This window comes from Nyctereutes procyonoides, unplaced genomic scaffold (genome assembly GCF_905146905.1).
Source record: "Nyctereutes procyonoides isolate TBG_1078 unplaced genomic scaffold, NYPRO_anot_genome, whole genome shotgun sequence".
NCBI lineage: Eukaryota > Metazoa > Chordata > Mammalia > Carnivora > Canidae > Nyctereutes > Nyctereutes procyonoides.
The window spans coordinates 20532201-20548523 of record NW_026575052.1 but is presented as its reverse complement, the minus strand read 5'-3'; the positions used below and the strand labels follow the sequence as shown (position 1 = coordinate 20548523).

General features: G+C 44.9%; 2 protein-coding genes across 2 annotated transcripts in view; both read right to left on the bottom strand.

The window, feature by feature from the left end:
* ADCY7 (adenylate cyclase 7) overlaps positions 1–438 on the bottom strand; it is a 55798-nt gene extending 55360 nt beyond the window's left edge. Inside the window, exon 1 of the mRNA XM_055331211.1 lies at positions 350–438. The gene's annotated coding sequence lies outside the window, so the exon portion shown is untranslated. The remainder of the gene's footprint in view (positions 1–349) is intronic.
* A 13015-nt stretch (positions 439–13453) lies between these two features.
* The window catches only part of TENT4B (terminal nucleotidyltransferase 4B), a 75397-nt gene continuing 72527 nt past the window's right edge, over positions 13454–16323 (bottom strand). The window contains 1 exon segment of the mRNA XM_055332197.1: positions 13454–16207. Within this exon segment, the coding sequence (XP_055188172.1) occupies positions 16031–16207 (177 nt within the window). The 3' untranslated portion in view covers positions 13454–16030.

Here is a 16323-nt window from a genome sequence, read left to right as displayed (position 1 = left end):
CGGGCGCTGTGTCGGCGAGGGGTCTCCCGCGGCCCCCGCCGGGAAGGGGGGGCCCGAGGGCCAGGGAGGGGGCACCCGAGGAGACCCGCCCCAAACCCCGGGGGCGCTCGCCCGGCACCCCGCCTCCGCGCCCCTCCCGGGCCCCCGCCCCGCAGGCACCGGGTCTCCGCCTGGGTGGGGCCGGGCGGGCGCGCGGCCAGGAGCGCGCAGACCCCCGCGCGGCGCCCCCACGACGCGGGCCCCGGGACGCCCTCGGGGTCGCCGCGCCTCCCCGCCCGCCCCTCGGGGTCGCCGCGCCTCCCCGCCCGCCCCGCCCGCCCGGCCGCCGCCGCCGCCGCCGCGCGCTCACCTGCAGCCGCAGCTCCCGGGGTCCGGTCCCGCCGCCGCCGCCGCCGCCGCCCGAGTGGCCGCGCCGGCCGCGGGCGGGATCCGGCGGTGCGGGCGGGGGCGGCGGAGCGGCCGCAGGCGCCCCCCGCTGGCCGCCGAGCCCCGAGCCCCGACCCTCCGGCCCCACGCGGGCGCCCCCGCCCCGCCCCGCCCCGCCCCGCCCCGCGGCTCGTTCCCCGGGAGTGCGCCCGACCGCCACCGCCCGCTCCCGGGCCCGCCTGCACCGGGGCGGGAAACCGAACCTTCCCCCAGAACGGTTTTTGCTCAAAGTCACGCACGTGTTTGGATGCACCAGGTGCTGCTCCACCCCCGGAGGGAAACACTTTCTAGCAAACTCTTTCAGCTGTTTCTGCTCCAGATCCCACCACCCCCCCTTCCAGGAACGCCCCTTTCTAGAAGGAACCATAGACTCGCGCTGAGGCACTCCTGCCAAGACGAAGGGAGCTTAGGTGGAAACTTTCCCTCCCTCCCCGGGTGTGTGTGGAGACCGGAGCCCTCCTCGCACCCCACGCCGCCCCAGCCCGGCATTCACAGACACCGGGAAGACAAAGCCCGCCTAAGCAAGCAGGTATCCTCAGAAAGTAGGTGCCTAACCCCGTCGTGACCCCACTCACTGCTGCCTACGGCCCAGGGTGGGGCCCCAGCATTGGCAGCAAAACATCTGCCCTGTCTCCGAGGCACCCGGGCTGGGTGAGCAAGAAAGGGCTCCTGAGTCACAGCTGGGAGGGACAAAGGAGACGACGGAGGGGAAACCCAGAGCATGGAGCGCGGAGGACCTGAGGCCCATCGTGGAAGGACGGCTTTGCCGGGAAGGGTCACGCGGGCAGCAGTGGGGCCACTTCTGAAGCCCCGACCTCCGAGTCCCTAGCCAGGGTTCCCCAGGAAAGATTCCTGAGAACGTGCAGTGTAACAAGCACGCAGGGGGCCGGATGACAAGCAGGCTGGAGAAGCTCTGGCCTCCCCAGAGCCAGGCACCCGGGTCTGGGCCTTCCGCCTTGGCCCCGCAGTAGACCTAGAACCCAGCCCCGTGGGCACCTACTTTGGAACCAGGCTGAGGAATCGGATGCTGGAATGTTTGAAGGCGAACATCTGATTTCCACCCCAGATGGTGGGCGGGCGGGCGAGCGAGTGGTCCCAGCTGAGACTCCTAACCCTCGTGGGCAGCGAGCCCAGCCCGGTCCCCCGTGTCCAGTTCCCACGGCCTCTGGGCATCCAGATGGCGGCGCCTGGCCCCACTAAGCCTGGCAAGGGCACTGCTGCATCCCGACGTCCTCCCAGGGGAAGATCAGAGAAGCCGGACTTTCCTACGCAGGAATCGGGAAGCCCAGCAGTGGGCACGAGAGTGGGCACACCTGTCCTCGCCAGGGCTTAAGCACCTCGCCCCGCCCCCTCGGAGCCCCGACCACAAGTGGAACCCAGGAAGTGAGTTTGCTCCAAGCCTCAAGACCCTCCAGCGGCTCAGCTCCCTGCGGTGTGTCCTGACGGCCCAGGTCAAGCCAAGAGAGTGAGGGCTGCGCGCTGGGTATGGGCTGGACCCGCTGGGGGCTCCCGCTCAGGCCTCTCCCTTCTGCGTCTCCGAGCACAGTGCTGGGAGCCCTCAGCCCCTTTGCAGTGCACAGTGGGCCGAGGGGTTGCCATGCTCTGACTTCCCACCCTGTGGTGTGTGTCATCTTTGTGCAATTCTATGACCTAGTCTCCCGACAGCTAGACAGGAAAACGGAGCTGGGGAAAGTGAGCTCCACACAATGCTTGCATCAGTGCGTGCCATTAACTTACCACTAATTGCCAAGCCAGCTTCACCATCTGCGCTGTGGCCAGCTCACAATGACCCCTTGCATGCTGGCCTCCGTGAGTGCCTGGCAGGCTGGAGCCAAAGTCAGGAGCGCCCAGAGGCCTAGAGGAAACACACACTGCTGGGCCCCACGTAGAGTCTGACTCAGCAGGTCTGGAGCGGCTACTGGCTACTGAGAATTTCAACTTCCACCCAGCTCTGGCCAGGGCTCCTGGCCCTCAGGACAGCCTGGGCGGCAAGGCACTAAGACATTAATATTAATTTCCGAATACGGTTAGAGTCCCTCAAGCAGAGATTCTGACCCTGGAGGCAGGGGGGAGGCCTGCAAATATGCATTGTTAAAAAACCCAGGTGGTGGGATCCCTGGGTGGCGCAGCGGTTTGGTGCCTGCCTTTGGCCCAGGGCGCGATCCTCGGGACCCGGGATCGAATCCCACATCGGGCTCCCGGTGCATGGAGCCTGCTTCTCCCTCTGCCTGTGTCTCTGCCTCTCTCTCTCTCTCTCTCTCTGTGACTATCATAAATAAATCAAAAAATTAAAAAAAAAAAACAAAACAAAACAAAACAAAACCCAGGTGGATTTAGTGACAAGGATGCTCATTCAAATCAGAAAGGAAAAGGAATGATTTCTTCAGTGTCCAAGTGCTGGAGGAATGAGCTACCATGTGAGGAAAAACTGATACCATCTCACATTATATTAAAACAACAGTTAAGGGCAGCCCTGGTGGCTTAGCGGTTTAGCGCCACCTTCAGCCTGGGGTGTGATGCTGGAGACCCAGGATCAAGTCCCATGTCGCGCTCCCTTCGTGGAGCCTTCTTTTCCCTCTGCATGTCTCTGCCTCTCTCTCTCTCTCTCTCTCTCTCTCTCTCTCTCTCTCTCATCTCTATCTCTATCTCTATCTCTCTGTATCTCTCATAAATAAAATCTTTAAAAAAAGTTAAGATTAAAGATATTTGAGTTTGAAAATGAAACTTGTAAATGACATTATTTTAGGGGGCGCCTGGATGGCTTCGTTGTGTAAGTGTTTGCCTTTGGCTCAGGTCATGATCCAGGGTCCTGGGATCCAGCCCCAAGTTTGGCTGCCTGTGCAGCAGGGAGTCTGCTTCTCCCTCTCCCTCTGCCCCTCCCCTTGCTCCTGTTCTCTGGCGCTCTCTCTCTCTCTCTCCTTCAAATAAATAAAATCTTTAAAAAAAAAACATTATTTTAGTAATTTTGGAGTAGAAAAGTCTGCATCAGAAATCAAATCTATACCGAAGGGTTGTAGTTAAAAGTTGCGTGTCTCTATCAGGTGAGGGGGATCTCCAAATGTCCACATCTAGTATATTGGTGATTTTCATTTTCCACTGTGTTGGAAGGGCTCAGAGCACTTTTGCCTGAAGAGCCCCTCATTAACTGCCCCCCACCCTGGGGCAGTGTCCTCCACCTCGTGAGGGCCACCTCCTTTTGCTAGGGAGCCTCTAGCCTGTGGAGCTTGACTGCATGTCTGCAGCAGGCCACAGTTCAGACACCTTGTTGCACTTGCGCGGAGAGAAGATTTACAAACCTAAAATAAATCACTAGAACAGAAGCTGTGAGTCACCTATTTCAGCAAACCCGGCCCTTCTCTTTAGCAGGCAATGGGAACTACAGCCAAGCAGGACAGTGAGCAAGTTTCCCAAGGTTGGTGCTTTGCAGTTCAGTTCTGATTCAATTTCTCACTCATCACTACGTGGAGCACTACGGGCCTTCCCAACCAGATGCTCCTTGTTGCTTACCCCTAGGAAAGGAGGCGTTTCCTTTACTCGTGCTAATCACGGACCAATGCTCAGTGAGGACCTGTGGACCTATGCAGCTCATGATTTTTTAGAAGGGTAGATAGTGACACAATCCAAAGAGAAGAACTTGAAATCCTCTTATCCCACTCCCTGAGATGATTGATTCTCAAGACTTGAGATGTGCTCTCTCTACACCCTTCCCCCTGGCAATCCAATTTGCCATTAGAAAGCTAGCAAGATTGAGGTGCCAGGGCGGCTCATTCCATTGGGTGTCTGACTCTTGATTTTGGCTCAGGTCATGATCTTGGTCATGATCAGAGCTGTAAGGTCGAGCCCCACATGGGGCTTTGTGCTCAATGTGGAATCTGCTTGAGATTCTCTCTCTCCCTCTCCCTCTGCTCCTCCCCACCCCCCCCACTGTCTCTAAAATAAATAATCTTAAAAAAAAAAACTAGCCAGATCAAATCCTTATGTTGTACACCTTGAACTTACACCAGTGCTGTATGTCAATTATATCTCAATAAAACTGGTGGGGGGGGAATTGGCCAGAAAAGATGGTGGATTGAATTCATCATCTACATTTGCTGCCTCTGTAAGTCCACTGGAACTATGACGAGAGGATTTTCGGGCCCCTAAGAATGGAGACAATGAGAGGAAGAAGTAGCAACACGAATGTGGAAGGTGGAAAGTGAGTAGATCCAGTGTCACTGATTTGGGAGACACAAGAAATGGCAGCTGAGAATCAATCCCATTTACTCCAGTCAGCTGTCAGCAGCAGCATGGTAGGGCTAAATCAAAGGAGGGAGGGTAGACATCTAAGAAGTTGTTCAGAGTGCCCATTTCTCCCAAGGCCTGACCACCATGGCCCAGCCAAGCTGTACTCCTCCCGACCCAAGCAGAAGTCTGCAGGGTTTTTTTCTCTGGAAAAGTTAAAATACATAGTCTGGAATGGGCCACACCAAGCCTGGCTGCAGGAAAAGAAAGAAATGTAAAAAGAAATGTAAAAATTTCTAGAGGAAGCAGAGACATGCCCTGTCTGCCCAAGCCAGCACTGTTCCTCCTCAGCTCCCAGGATATGGGCAGCCAGGTCCTTACCCCCAGACTGGGGGAATTCTCTGAGAACCCCCAGCAGCCAAGTCCCAGAGATCCTCTTCCCCCACCCTAAGCCTGATCACACTGAGCAAGTCACCCAGCATCCCAAGAGCTTGGTGGGGCCCCCTTACACAGGTGCAGGCAACCAGAAAACAGGATCCCAGGAAAGCCGCTAACCCCCAAAAGAGAGCCCAAGACAGCAGAAAAAAAGAGGTCCAGAGAGATTAGGCGGCCAGACAAAAACTTAACTATAGCATTAACATCTTCAGATATTCAAAAACTATATCGTGGGTGGCTGGGGTGGCTCAGCGGTTTAGTGCCTGCCTTCAGCCCAGAGTGTGATCCTGGAGTCCTGGGATCGAGTCCCACGTTGGGCTCCCTCCATGGAGCCTGCTTCTCCCTCTTGCCTGTGTCTCTCCCTCTCTCTCTCTGTCTCTCATGAGTAAATAAATAAAATCTTTAAAAAAAACTGTATCATGACTATGAAACCCAATAGGATACTGTTTTTTTAACAAAAAAACATTTGAGGACAGAAAAGAACTCGACGTGAAAAATGTGATAGCAGAAATGAAAAACCAACAGAAGTGTTGGAAAATCAAGCTGAATAAAAAGTCGAAGATGGAGAATAGGGTAGAGAAGATAAGAAAAACTAGACGATCCATCCAGGAGACTCAGTATCAGAATAATTGTGGAGTCCAGAGAACACAGAAGGGAAGAAAAAAGTAAGGATTCCAGATTTCCCAGTAACATGGGACATGTGGTGCCAGATGGAAAGGATCCATACCACCAAGGGCCCCATACAATAGGCAAAAACAGACACACACACCCATTGTCTCAACAGTGACATTTCAGAATCCTGGGAACCAAAAAGCAGATCCAAAAAGTTTCAAGAGGAATAAAAAATAAATAGGTTACAACTAACTTTTCTTGCAACATGAGACCAATGAAGCAATGCTTTCAAATTCTGAAGGAAAAATGTTCTCCAACCCAGAATTTTGTGTCCAGCAAAACAATTTGAGCATCAATGAAGAACAGACCATTTCAGAGGTTTACAGCCTCCTTTCCCAGGGAGCTCCTGGGACTGGGCACTGATGAGAGAGCTTCTTGATGAAAAAGGGAAGTATGGGGATGCAGAGAACAGGAGCCTCCCCGGGGGTGGGGAGGTGCAGAGAGAGCACAGTGGTGCATGTGCACCAGGTGTGGCTGGGCAGGAGCTCCAGGAGAGGTGCCTCTGACAAGATGGAAGTGATGAGATACCCGAGCACCTGAGCATGTGCATAGTCTTAGAGATGACAACAATTAAGGGTGAGTTACTAAAACATGGGGGGGGATGAGGTACCTGGGTGACGGGGATGAAGGAGGGCACGTGATGTGCATATAGCACCCAGTGCCCATGCTAATGCTATATGCTAATGAGTCACTGAACTTTACCTCTGAAACTAATAATAGACTATGTTAATTGAATTATATAAAACTAAAAAAAAAGTACGTGAAAAACTAACAAAAGCAAATGAAAAAAACTTGTGCAGAGAAATAAAGGAATCTTTTTTTTTTTTTTAAATTATATTTGAGAGAGGAAACACAAGCAGAGGGAGAGGGAGAAGCAGACTTTCTGCTGAGCAGGGAGCCCAATGCAGAGCTCGATCCCAGGACCCTGAGATCATGACCTGAGCAGAAAGCAGATGCTTAACCGACTGAGCCACCCGGGTTCCCCCAAGGAATCCTTTTTATTATACAGCTCATCTGATAAGAGCAGCATCTACCCAGTCGTGGTGATGTAAATGCTGAATACTGCACAAAAACAAAATCCAATGTAATTCTATTGGAGGCATAGAAGGAGTTCAGGGGTGGTAAGAAGTCAAAACATTTCTTTTTTTTCAAATAAGCTCCACACCCAGCGTGGAGCTCAAAGCAGGGCCTGAATCTACAACCCTGAGATCAAGACCTGAGCTAAGAATCAGACTAAACGACTGAGCCACCAACTGAACCAGCCAGGTGCCCCTCTAATGCCACTTCTTGATTTTCAGTTCTTGAAATTATGTTTCAGGGCACCTGGCTGGCTCAGTTGGGGGAGCCTGGGACTCTTGATCTCAGGGTGTGAGTTCAAGCCCTATGTGGGGAATAGGGATAACTTTTAAAAATTAAAAATCTTAAAAAAAATCTTAATAAATTGCAGTATAGGTATATGAGTTAGAGACATCGAGGTAAACACTCCACCCACCAAAAACCACCAAAAGTTGGAAGTGGCTGCCTCAGGACAGGGAGAAAGCAGAGGGAAAGGATGGGAGACAGACTCTTAGAACTATTTGACTTTATGACAAAACTGCGACTCTGCCCCCGTCCACCGGCTCTTCACGTCCTTGGCAGGACCCAGCCCAAGCCCCCGGGGCCCCGCCAGCCCAGCCCGCCTGGCAGCCTTGTTCACACCTGTCTCCACAGGCCGCTCCTGTGCACCCTTTCCCCTTACCTTCCATGTTCCTGTAGAGATGTCTTGCCTACTTATGTGAAAGCACCATTTTCCTGGAGTTTAAAAAACAAAGATGCATGATGTAATGCCCCTTACAACTATTTTGAGTCCTTGTGCAAAGCCACATTCCTGAAGATACCTGCTGGGTGATTTAAGTACAAAAATGGTTTGCATTTGTGCAGGGGTGAGGCAATAGCTCTTTTGAAAATTGATACACCATTTAAACAGGCCACCTGATACTTTTAACCCTCTCCTGTTTCATGTTATGTTGGCATTAAACCTTGACATTTTTCTAATGGGTTTCTCTTCAACAGTTTAAACGCATGTTTTCAGACAGGAGTCGGTTACTTGCTTTAGAAACACACACACACACACAAATTTATACTATTTCCTAAATGGATTATTTCACGGATGAGTTTGTTTGGGTCTTCTAAAAGGTTTCTTAGACAAAAAGTATAAAATGTTTTACTTAAAAGGTGAAAAAAGTTCCCAATTTAAAAGTCAAACCTAACCAGGTAAATATAAAATATCTTGTAACAGACTTTTCTGGGCACTAACTAATAGAAATTACGGCAGAAATTCTACAATCACATAATGAAAGCCTAAGAAAGTTACTTCAAGGAAAACATCTAAAAAAACCATCACAATGTTTCTTAGGATTATGGAGATCGCTTTCTGGAATTTCTCACAGCCACCTTTTATCCTTTTTCCAACAAAATTTTCCAGCAGATTTCCACAATGAAATTCAAGGCAGCTCTCTGCTCTGACCCAAATAACTGGCTCCTCCTCACCAGTTCCCTCTTTATGCTCAACATCCGCATCATCCTACTTCAAGACAGATAACTTACTTCTAGAGTTTTGGTTGTTACTGAGAGGATCATAAAACTAAAATACCAAGTTTCAGGGGAAAGGTGGTGGAGAATGATCAGTAACTGGGCGTTTAAAAATCATTTTTGTCAAGAGCAACATTTTCTAAAAAAGTCTCAGATGACCATGTTGTGTTTACATTTCAATCTTAGCAAAAGTCTCAAAGATATATTTATTAAAGCAATTCATGAAAACTCACCTAAAAGAAGATAAAACTGGGGGAAAAAACTTTCTCTGAAAACTCAGTTGAGAAGGAGAAGTGCCATCAAATAGCAATACTTTATTATTTTTTAAAGATTTTATTTATTCATGAGACACACACACAGAAAGGTAGAGACAGAGGCAGAGGGAGAAGCAGGCCCCATGCAGGGAGCCCAATGCGGGACTCGATCCCAGGACCGGGATCACACCCCGAGCTGAAGGCTGAAGCTCAACCGCTGAGCCACCCAGGCATCCCTAAATAGCAATACTTTAATAAAACCCCTGTTTGAGATAAGCTGAAGTACTGAATATTTCACTAACATATTAGCTTATAAGGGCTTTGGGGTAACTGACATGTTAGTTAACTAAAGCTACTTGCAAGCGGAAGGCAGCATCCTAAAAAGGAATGAAACAGATCTGCTCTGTACTGACAGGATGAGAGCTCTCTAGAGGGGCGGGGGGGGGGGTACAGAGTACCGCGGTATGATACCACTCAGGTAAAAGGGCAAAAGACCCCCTGACATTATGTATGTGCAGGTGTTTATGGATGTAAATGCATTTGAAAAAAATCTAGGCAGCTACATCCCAAAATATGAAAGTGGTTAGCTCTGGGGAGCTAGGTGGGATGAGAGGGTAAAGGGCAACCAGATCCCTTCATTTAGATAATTAGGTATTATTTACACTTCTTCACAATTAGTTGAGAAGTTTAAGTAAATTCACTGTGTCTGGGCAGATGGACAAAATTATCCTGTATATTCAGTTCGTTCTCAATTTTACCGTTTAAGAAACTTCTGGAATGCTAACAGGATATTTTAATTGTACCTTTAAAAAAAAAAATTTCCAGTCAATATGCAAGAAGTAAGAGACCAGGCCAGAGGGGCAGGCTGGCTTTACCAGACAGTTGTCTATAAACTGCTGAGCTACTCTTCCCTCCAACTTAGCTTGTGATGATCTTGAAACAAACTATCCAGGGTTTTCTTCACTACCACTCAGCTGGGTTCCAGGCAAGCACCATCCGTCCAAGTCCTAGGACTGCCACTCCTCCCTCAGGAAAACATGCTCTGGTTGCACTTGGTTATGAACTCGGCTTCTCTGTTCTTTGGAGAACCATTTTCATCATTCTATTGTAACAGTGTGCACAACTTGTCGATCCACAAAACCTATGGTCAAGTATTACAACTTCTTAGGACGGCAAGCATAACCCTTTGCATTAAAGCAAAGGATAGAACTAGGTTGGTATTTGGGAATAACAGACTATAGGGGATCGGTTTCATTCCCGCAGTGGCTACGGAGGAAGCAAAGGCTATCGTTGGCTAGGACCCGGGCAAGAGAAATACAGCATCTCCCACTCCACTACTGGCTTTAAAAAGGCTAAAAACGCACAGAAATGCTACGTACAAGAAAAAAAAAACCTCTCATCAGTTTGAAGAGGGCCACCTTTAGAATTACAAGATAATTTTTTTAATAGCCACTCAAGTTTTACATAAAGGTTCAAACCAGAGGTTCTGAAGATAAATGAAAGCACAAAGCCTTTATTGAATCGCAGATTATGAGTAATAAACTAAGCCCAATGGTAAGCCCTGGGGGCAGATGTGCGTAGAAATGCAATTTATAAAATTTTCAAGGCAAACAATTGACATCTTTGAAGAAAGTGTCATAGCTTAAAAAAAAAAAAAAAAAGCTTCCAGGTGTGCAATTCATTCATAGTATTGATAACTGGTGCCCAGGATATGACCTCAGGAAATGTCGAGATTTCATATATCATTTGTATCAAATCTCTTTTTCTGGTAAATTCCTTAGTGCCTCTGCAGCGGTAACTAGACAAGATTGGAAAGCTTTCAAGATGATTCAAACCTCCAGCACCTCACAGGAGTCGGCATTTCTTAACACAGAAGGCAATGCTAATCAAAGAAGGAAATAAATGAAAAGGTTATTACAAACAAACACTAACTCGCCAGACTTCTAAATATATACATCTATGTAAATTCCACTAAAAAATGTTTACCTCAATTGCCCTTCACATTTTATATCCAGAAACTACACTTTCACCGTTCACACCATGCGGTAAGACAGTGTTTTTTAGTGGTGAGTGCAGTGAAGACTCTGATACTTGTCATAAATCTTCGGATTATTTTCAGATTACGGGACTTTGGAAAGACTTTTTTTTTAAGTGACTCCTTTAAATTTAAATATATAAAAATCAGAGAGGGATCTTAAATTTTAGAGATTGCGGTTTTAGGGACCAAGAGACAGGACTAGGAGAAACTGCAACCACATATAAAAGGTAATTAAGAAACGATGTAGGGAACAGCCATGGGCTGCACAGAACCCAAATGGAGAGGTGAGATAAATTTAAACTCAAAAAAATCTGGCTGATGACCAATAATCTCACTCCCTTCAGAAGGTACGGCTGACTCATCCATGAGAGGTGAGGGCTAAATTAGCTTCACCAAGTTACTGATTTAGATCATGCTTCTCCTAGGCCTGTCTCCCCCACCCACCCCACCTCACGATCCTGGTAATGACCAGCTTGTGATACTTCGTAATCTGTCATTACTACAGCATCTTTAAGGTTGAATACCACTTCTAACAAATTCATCCAGACTGTCTCCTTAGCGGAGCCCTGGCCTCGTAGCCACATGGAAGCTTCTGCAACAAGTAGCCAAGGCCGTATAGAAGCACAAGGACTTACACTGAAATGCAAAATAAACACTTGTGCTGAAATACACAAATTAAGAGATTGCCTGTTATCGTCTGTTCTTAGTGATGTGGCTAACTAACATCCCTCTCAGTAAACCCAGAAGATACCTCAAGTTCCTAAATACAAATGGGATGCGTTTTCTCTCTCTCTCTCTCTCTCTCTCTGTCTCAATCTCTCCTACAGTGTTACCTCTTCCTGCCTAGCAGACTATGGACTAGGTTACATTTAATAAGGCATATACTTAAGTAGAAAATGTAAAGGCCAAACACTTAAAATCACAAAACCTGCATAAGAGTAAAACAAACATTAGCAGCATATGAACTAGAAACTGCTCTTAGGTAAATATTTAATTCTGGGCATCAAGTAGATCAGCAGAGCTTATACTTGGAGAATTCTCCAGGTTAATAATTCTGTCAACATTTGATTTATACAGATATTTAGGTCATTATCTTTGATGAAAAAAAAAAAAAACAGTTGCCCAAGGTGTCAAGTTAAAACAGCTCCCAAGAAGATGGTAGAGAAAAGTTGGCTTCTTGGGTTACATCGTTTTTGAGTCACACAAGTAACTTCCATGGTAAAATCGGACTTGTCTCTTAGTTATATTAAATATCATGTAGCATATTATAATTTGTTCTTGTAACATTTTTTCCGCCCATAAATGTATTGGCAAAATAGTCTTGAGGTTCAGAAGCTGAGGCACGAGACAGACACTTTTCCAAGGAACAGTTTTTACACATCTTTGTTTCCACTGTGATGCTACATCATTCTCTAAGTATTTCGCTACATGAATTATGCCACTGGTGAAAACTAGAATAAAGAGGGACTATTAAGTATAACTTTCTACTCAATTAAGCTCAATAGAGCCACTTATGGAATACTTTGCTGACGAAATAGTTGATGAAGATGTTGCTCACCACTAATCAAAGCACTTTAATGAGCTTGGAGAGCAAGAACTGATGGATAGGAATACACTTTTCTGATCGTTAATTTAACGCTTCCGTATTTATCACAGCAAAATTGGGAATGTCTTTATTATATGTTACCACTTAATTTTTGAAAAGTTCACTGAGAAGCAACTGATCCCCTAATCAACATTCCCAGTTTGTGACTGAGACGTTACAAAATCAACAGCATGTTTTAACTGAAGGAACCGAAGTTTCAAACTGTATGTCAACATTAAAATAAAACAGACACATAGCCATGAACAGTACGAATACCAACACAACTTATCAGTAATACCTGATAATGGTGACTTCTAGAGATTTCTACAGAGTAACCTTGGTAACTACATCCTAGCCAATGGAGAGGTCTCTGCATTGAGGACAGTGCAGAAGCAAGAGGGTCTGCAGCTCACCGTGGCTTCTCCTGGCCCACCTACAGCTCTGGAAACTCCAGACACCAGTCCATAGTTTAAGACAAACACAGCTCACACTTACCAGGACGCGGGGGAGGGAATGAGAAAACACTTGGAGATACAAGACTTCAGAGGAAAAAAAAAGGACTATTAGTAATGCTCTCCTTAGCACGTATGTTTTTACCCTGTGAAGACTTTAAACCCAGGGCTATCTGGAGCCAAAAAGCAATGAACCCAAGTTTGAATGACGGGCTCAAAATGCAAGTAAAGGTAAAACACACTGAAGTTAGGACAAAAAAATAGTATGATCAGCTGTTGAAGCTTGGAGGGCAAAGCCACATAAAACTGGGAGATCCCAAGATCAAAGCTAGATTTGAAAACCACGTCCAACATCTCCAAACAAGACAAAGACACTAAAAACCAGTCACCTTCGGTGGACACCTTAAAACTCGAGGGCAGAAATGCATTTACCTTCGTCATCAAAACCTAACCACTCAGGTTTGGTGCTGACACGTCCACGACCCAACAGCACTTCTAAAACCAGTACTGAAATGTTTTTTATGACTCTTCAAGGAGCTTCGACACCAAACAGGCACAATTATATGACTGCCAGAGGAAATGTCGCCACAGTGAGGCAGCATTTGTAAGGTCCCGTTCTATAAGTACGAGCAAAGGAAGGTTATGACTCATGAATATGGATGGACTGTAATATTTAAATGACACGTTTCTGATATATTCACAAAATCTTTATAGAAAGTGTTGGAACTCAAAAAAGAAAAAAGACAGGAGTCAAATACAGAGATGAAATGTACAAAAACAAATGAGCAGGCAAACTAAATGTTCTTGAAAGTATTTTTACTTCAGATTGAAAAATGAACAGCTTCCACACTGTTCATTGCAAGATACACAGTATTCACGAATACAATGCTGGTCATTTGAGGATATGTACACACCTCAATTTCTCCTTCATGCTTTTTCTTTTAGAAAGATACTGTTTACCAAAAAGAAACTTCAGCAGTACAGGAAAAACTATTTTCCCAATAAATTTACGAAAACCTAAGATTCCCAATGGAATCAAGATTATCTTCCCGCTACCACCACCTTAATATAATCACATGCTTATTGGAACGCTAATATCTGCACCCTAAGAGTACATTTACTTTCAACAATGAGGGTGATTCTTGAAACAAAACAAAACAAAACAACAAAAAAGAACTTCAGTGTGGTAAATGTAACAATGGATCTCTGCAAGTATTAAGTGTCTGAAATAGGCAGCTAATACTGGATTTAATATTATTTTATAAATAATTGTTCCCTTAGCGGTAAACATCAGTCTACACGTTTGCAATAGTCCTAGAAATAAATACTGTGATTATGCACAATATGTTATGACAAACTAGTTTCAAAGAACAAAAGCTCAACATCTTGATAAAAATTCTAATCAGAATAAAATGTGACTCGAAAATTTAAAACATTGTCAAAATAACATCACATTTAAAATTTTCCACGGTTTACACAAGTATTAGGAGTTTCCAGTTGTGGAACATATTTTTTCCGCTGTGAATTAAAATACGAACATATTGAAAACTGTTAATTTCAGTGATGACATCAGTTTTGATCTTACTTTAGCATTATTTTCTTTATAAAAAGTTGCACTAAGTGTCCATTAATGATCTGATTGGTCTTCAGTATTTCATAAATGTATACAAAAGAAATTCCTAAAAGCCAATAGTACTTTATATGTGTGTATATATATATATATATGTGTGTGTATATATATATATGTATATAAAAAGAATCTCATTTCAGAAATGGCTATAATTAACAGAGCCACACACACTGATGCTAAAACATAAGAGCTTTCACATTGAAAGAAAGCATTTTCAGAAATGTCACTTACATCCTATTATATTCAATATTCCCGAGTTTCAAACTCAACACGTGATGGATAACAGAATTATACATCTCATTTGCGCTCAAAGCTGACCACAACCAAAATTTACAGTATGATTGAAACAAGCCAATGTTTTAAAAAGTTTTAATTAAAGATAACAATTCCATGGAAGGAGAGGATAAAGAATGGGATGACAAGAAGTATTTGGTCTTAATAAGGCAATACAAAATAGATCCATTATCAAAGACCATTTAATTTTTAAAGATCAACAATACCAAAAGCATAAAGTGGAGTATAAGAAAATAGTTTTTTATAAGTATGATTTAATTAAAGCTGTTTACAGTTATTCTCTCCCACAGTAGTTAAGCATGAATTTAAAAAAGAATAAGAGATGAGAAAACAAGCACACACAGCACGCAGGGTTAGAAGAGCCAGCATGCAAAGTCTGTGGAACTCGGGGATTCACTGCAACAGGAATGGGACTGGACGCGGGTGGCTTTTTTTTTTTTTTTTCCTATTAGGAAGAAAAACAAAACAAACAAAAGACTGCAAAGGAAACAAACACAAAGTCATGTAATTGCCCATTGCCCAAGACGACAGCACTATAGAAAACAGTTGCAAGGTAATTCTTAGAGAGGACTAGAGATTTTTCAGTGTTTACACAAAAGTACATAGTACATTTTTTTCTTTTCTTTTTTTTTCTTTTTCTCCTTTTTTTCTTTTCTTTTTTCTTTTTCTTTTTTTTTTTTTTTTACAAAATAAAACATCATTTGCCACCATAAACCTTTTCTTTAGAGAGGAAAAATTTTTGCAGCAGGTCACAAGGGTTCTAGTAAGTCATTTCAATGCTGAGGAAAACAAATTGAGTAATAGAACTAATCACTTCCCTATATATGGATGTTAAGATGACAAGTCAGATTATTTTTCAAACTAATCCTGAGAAAAATCTGTTTACAATTTAAACAGTAATGTTATGTAAAAAGTATTAACAAATCCACTATTACAAATATCAATTTCCTATATGGTCATCTATATATACACACAATAAAATGGTAAATATATGCAAAAATATTTAAAAAAAAAGAAAACATGCACAGATCACTTTCCCCTTTGGAGTCTGGACTTCCTATGAGATAGTTTTGTTTTCTTTCCCCACCCCATCCTCTGAAATCGATTTTTGTTTCTATCACCCTACCCACACTGAATACTATCCCCTAGAACTCTGCATAAAGCCAATGAGAAATAGATTTATTTTACATTCAAGCTTTAAATCTTAAAATGACCCTGTTGTAGCATAGGACTTATCAAATGAGCAGCCTTTTTTTTTTCCCTCTTTTTTGCTTGCTTTTTGTTTTTGCAGTTGTCAGTCTTCATGATCCATTCCGTGGCGAGCTGGGAAAAAACGCAGTTGCTAAATCAGAGTCTGAACAGTGTAAGGCTCCCGAATGCCAGGAGTCCCTATCCAACTGTCCTGAGCATGAGATCATTGCACACAGAAGACAGTCCATCGTACGATGCCGACTATCTACAAAGGTCTGAGAGGGGGGCATCCCTCTTGTGTTTCCTCTTTTTGCCATGGTAATACTGATTATTTGATTTGCCTTGATGCTGTTTGTTTGTCATCAAGGAACCATGGCTTGTTTGAGTTGTACCTTGGAAGCCTTTGCTGGAAGAACGAAAGAGCCTTGCTGATCCATGCTGCAGAGAAAGAGAGTGGTCAAAGAGACATTAGTATTGTGGATGCAACAGAGCGCTTGATAAAACCTCACTTGGGGACCCCGCAAAACTAGGAATATGCTGACTTATCTGGCAGG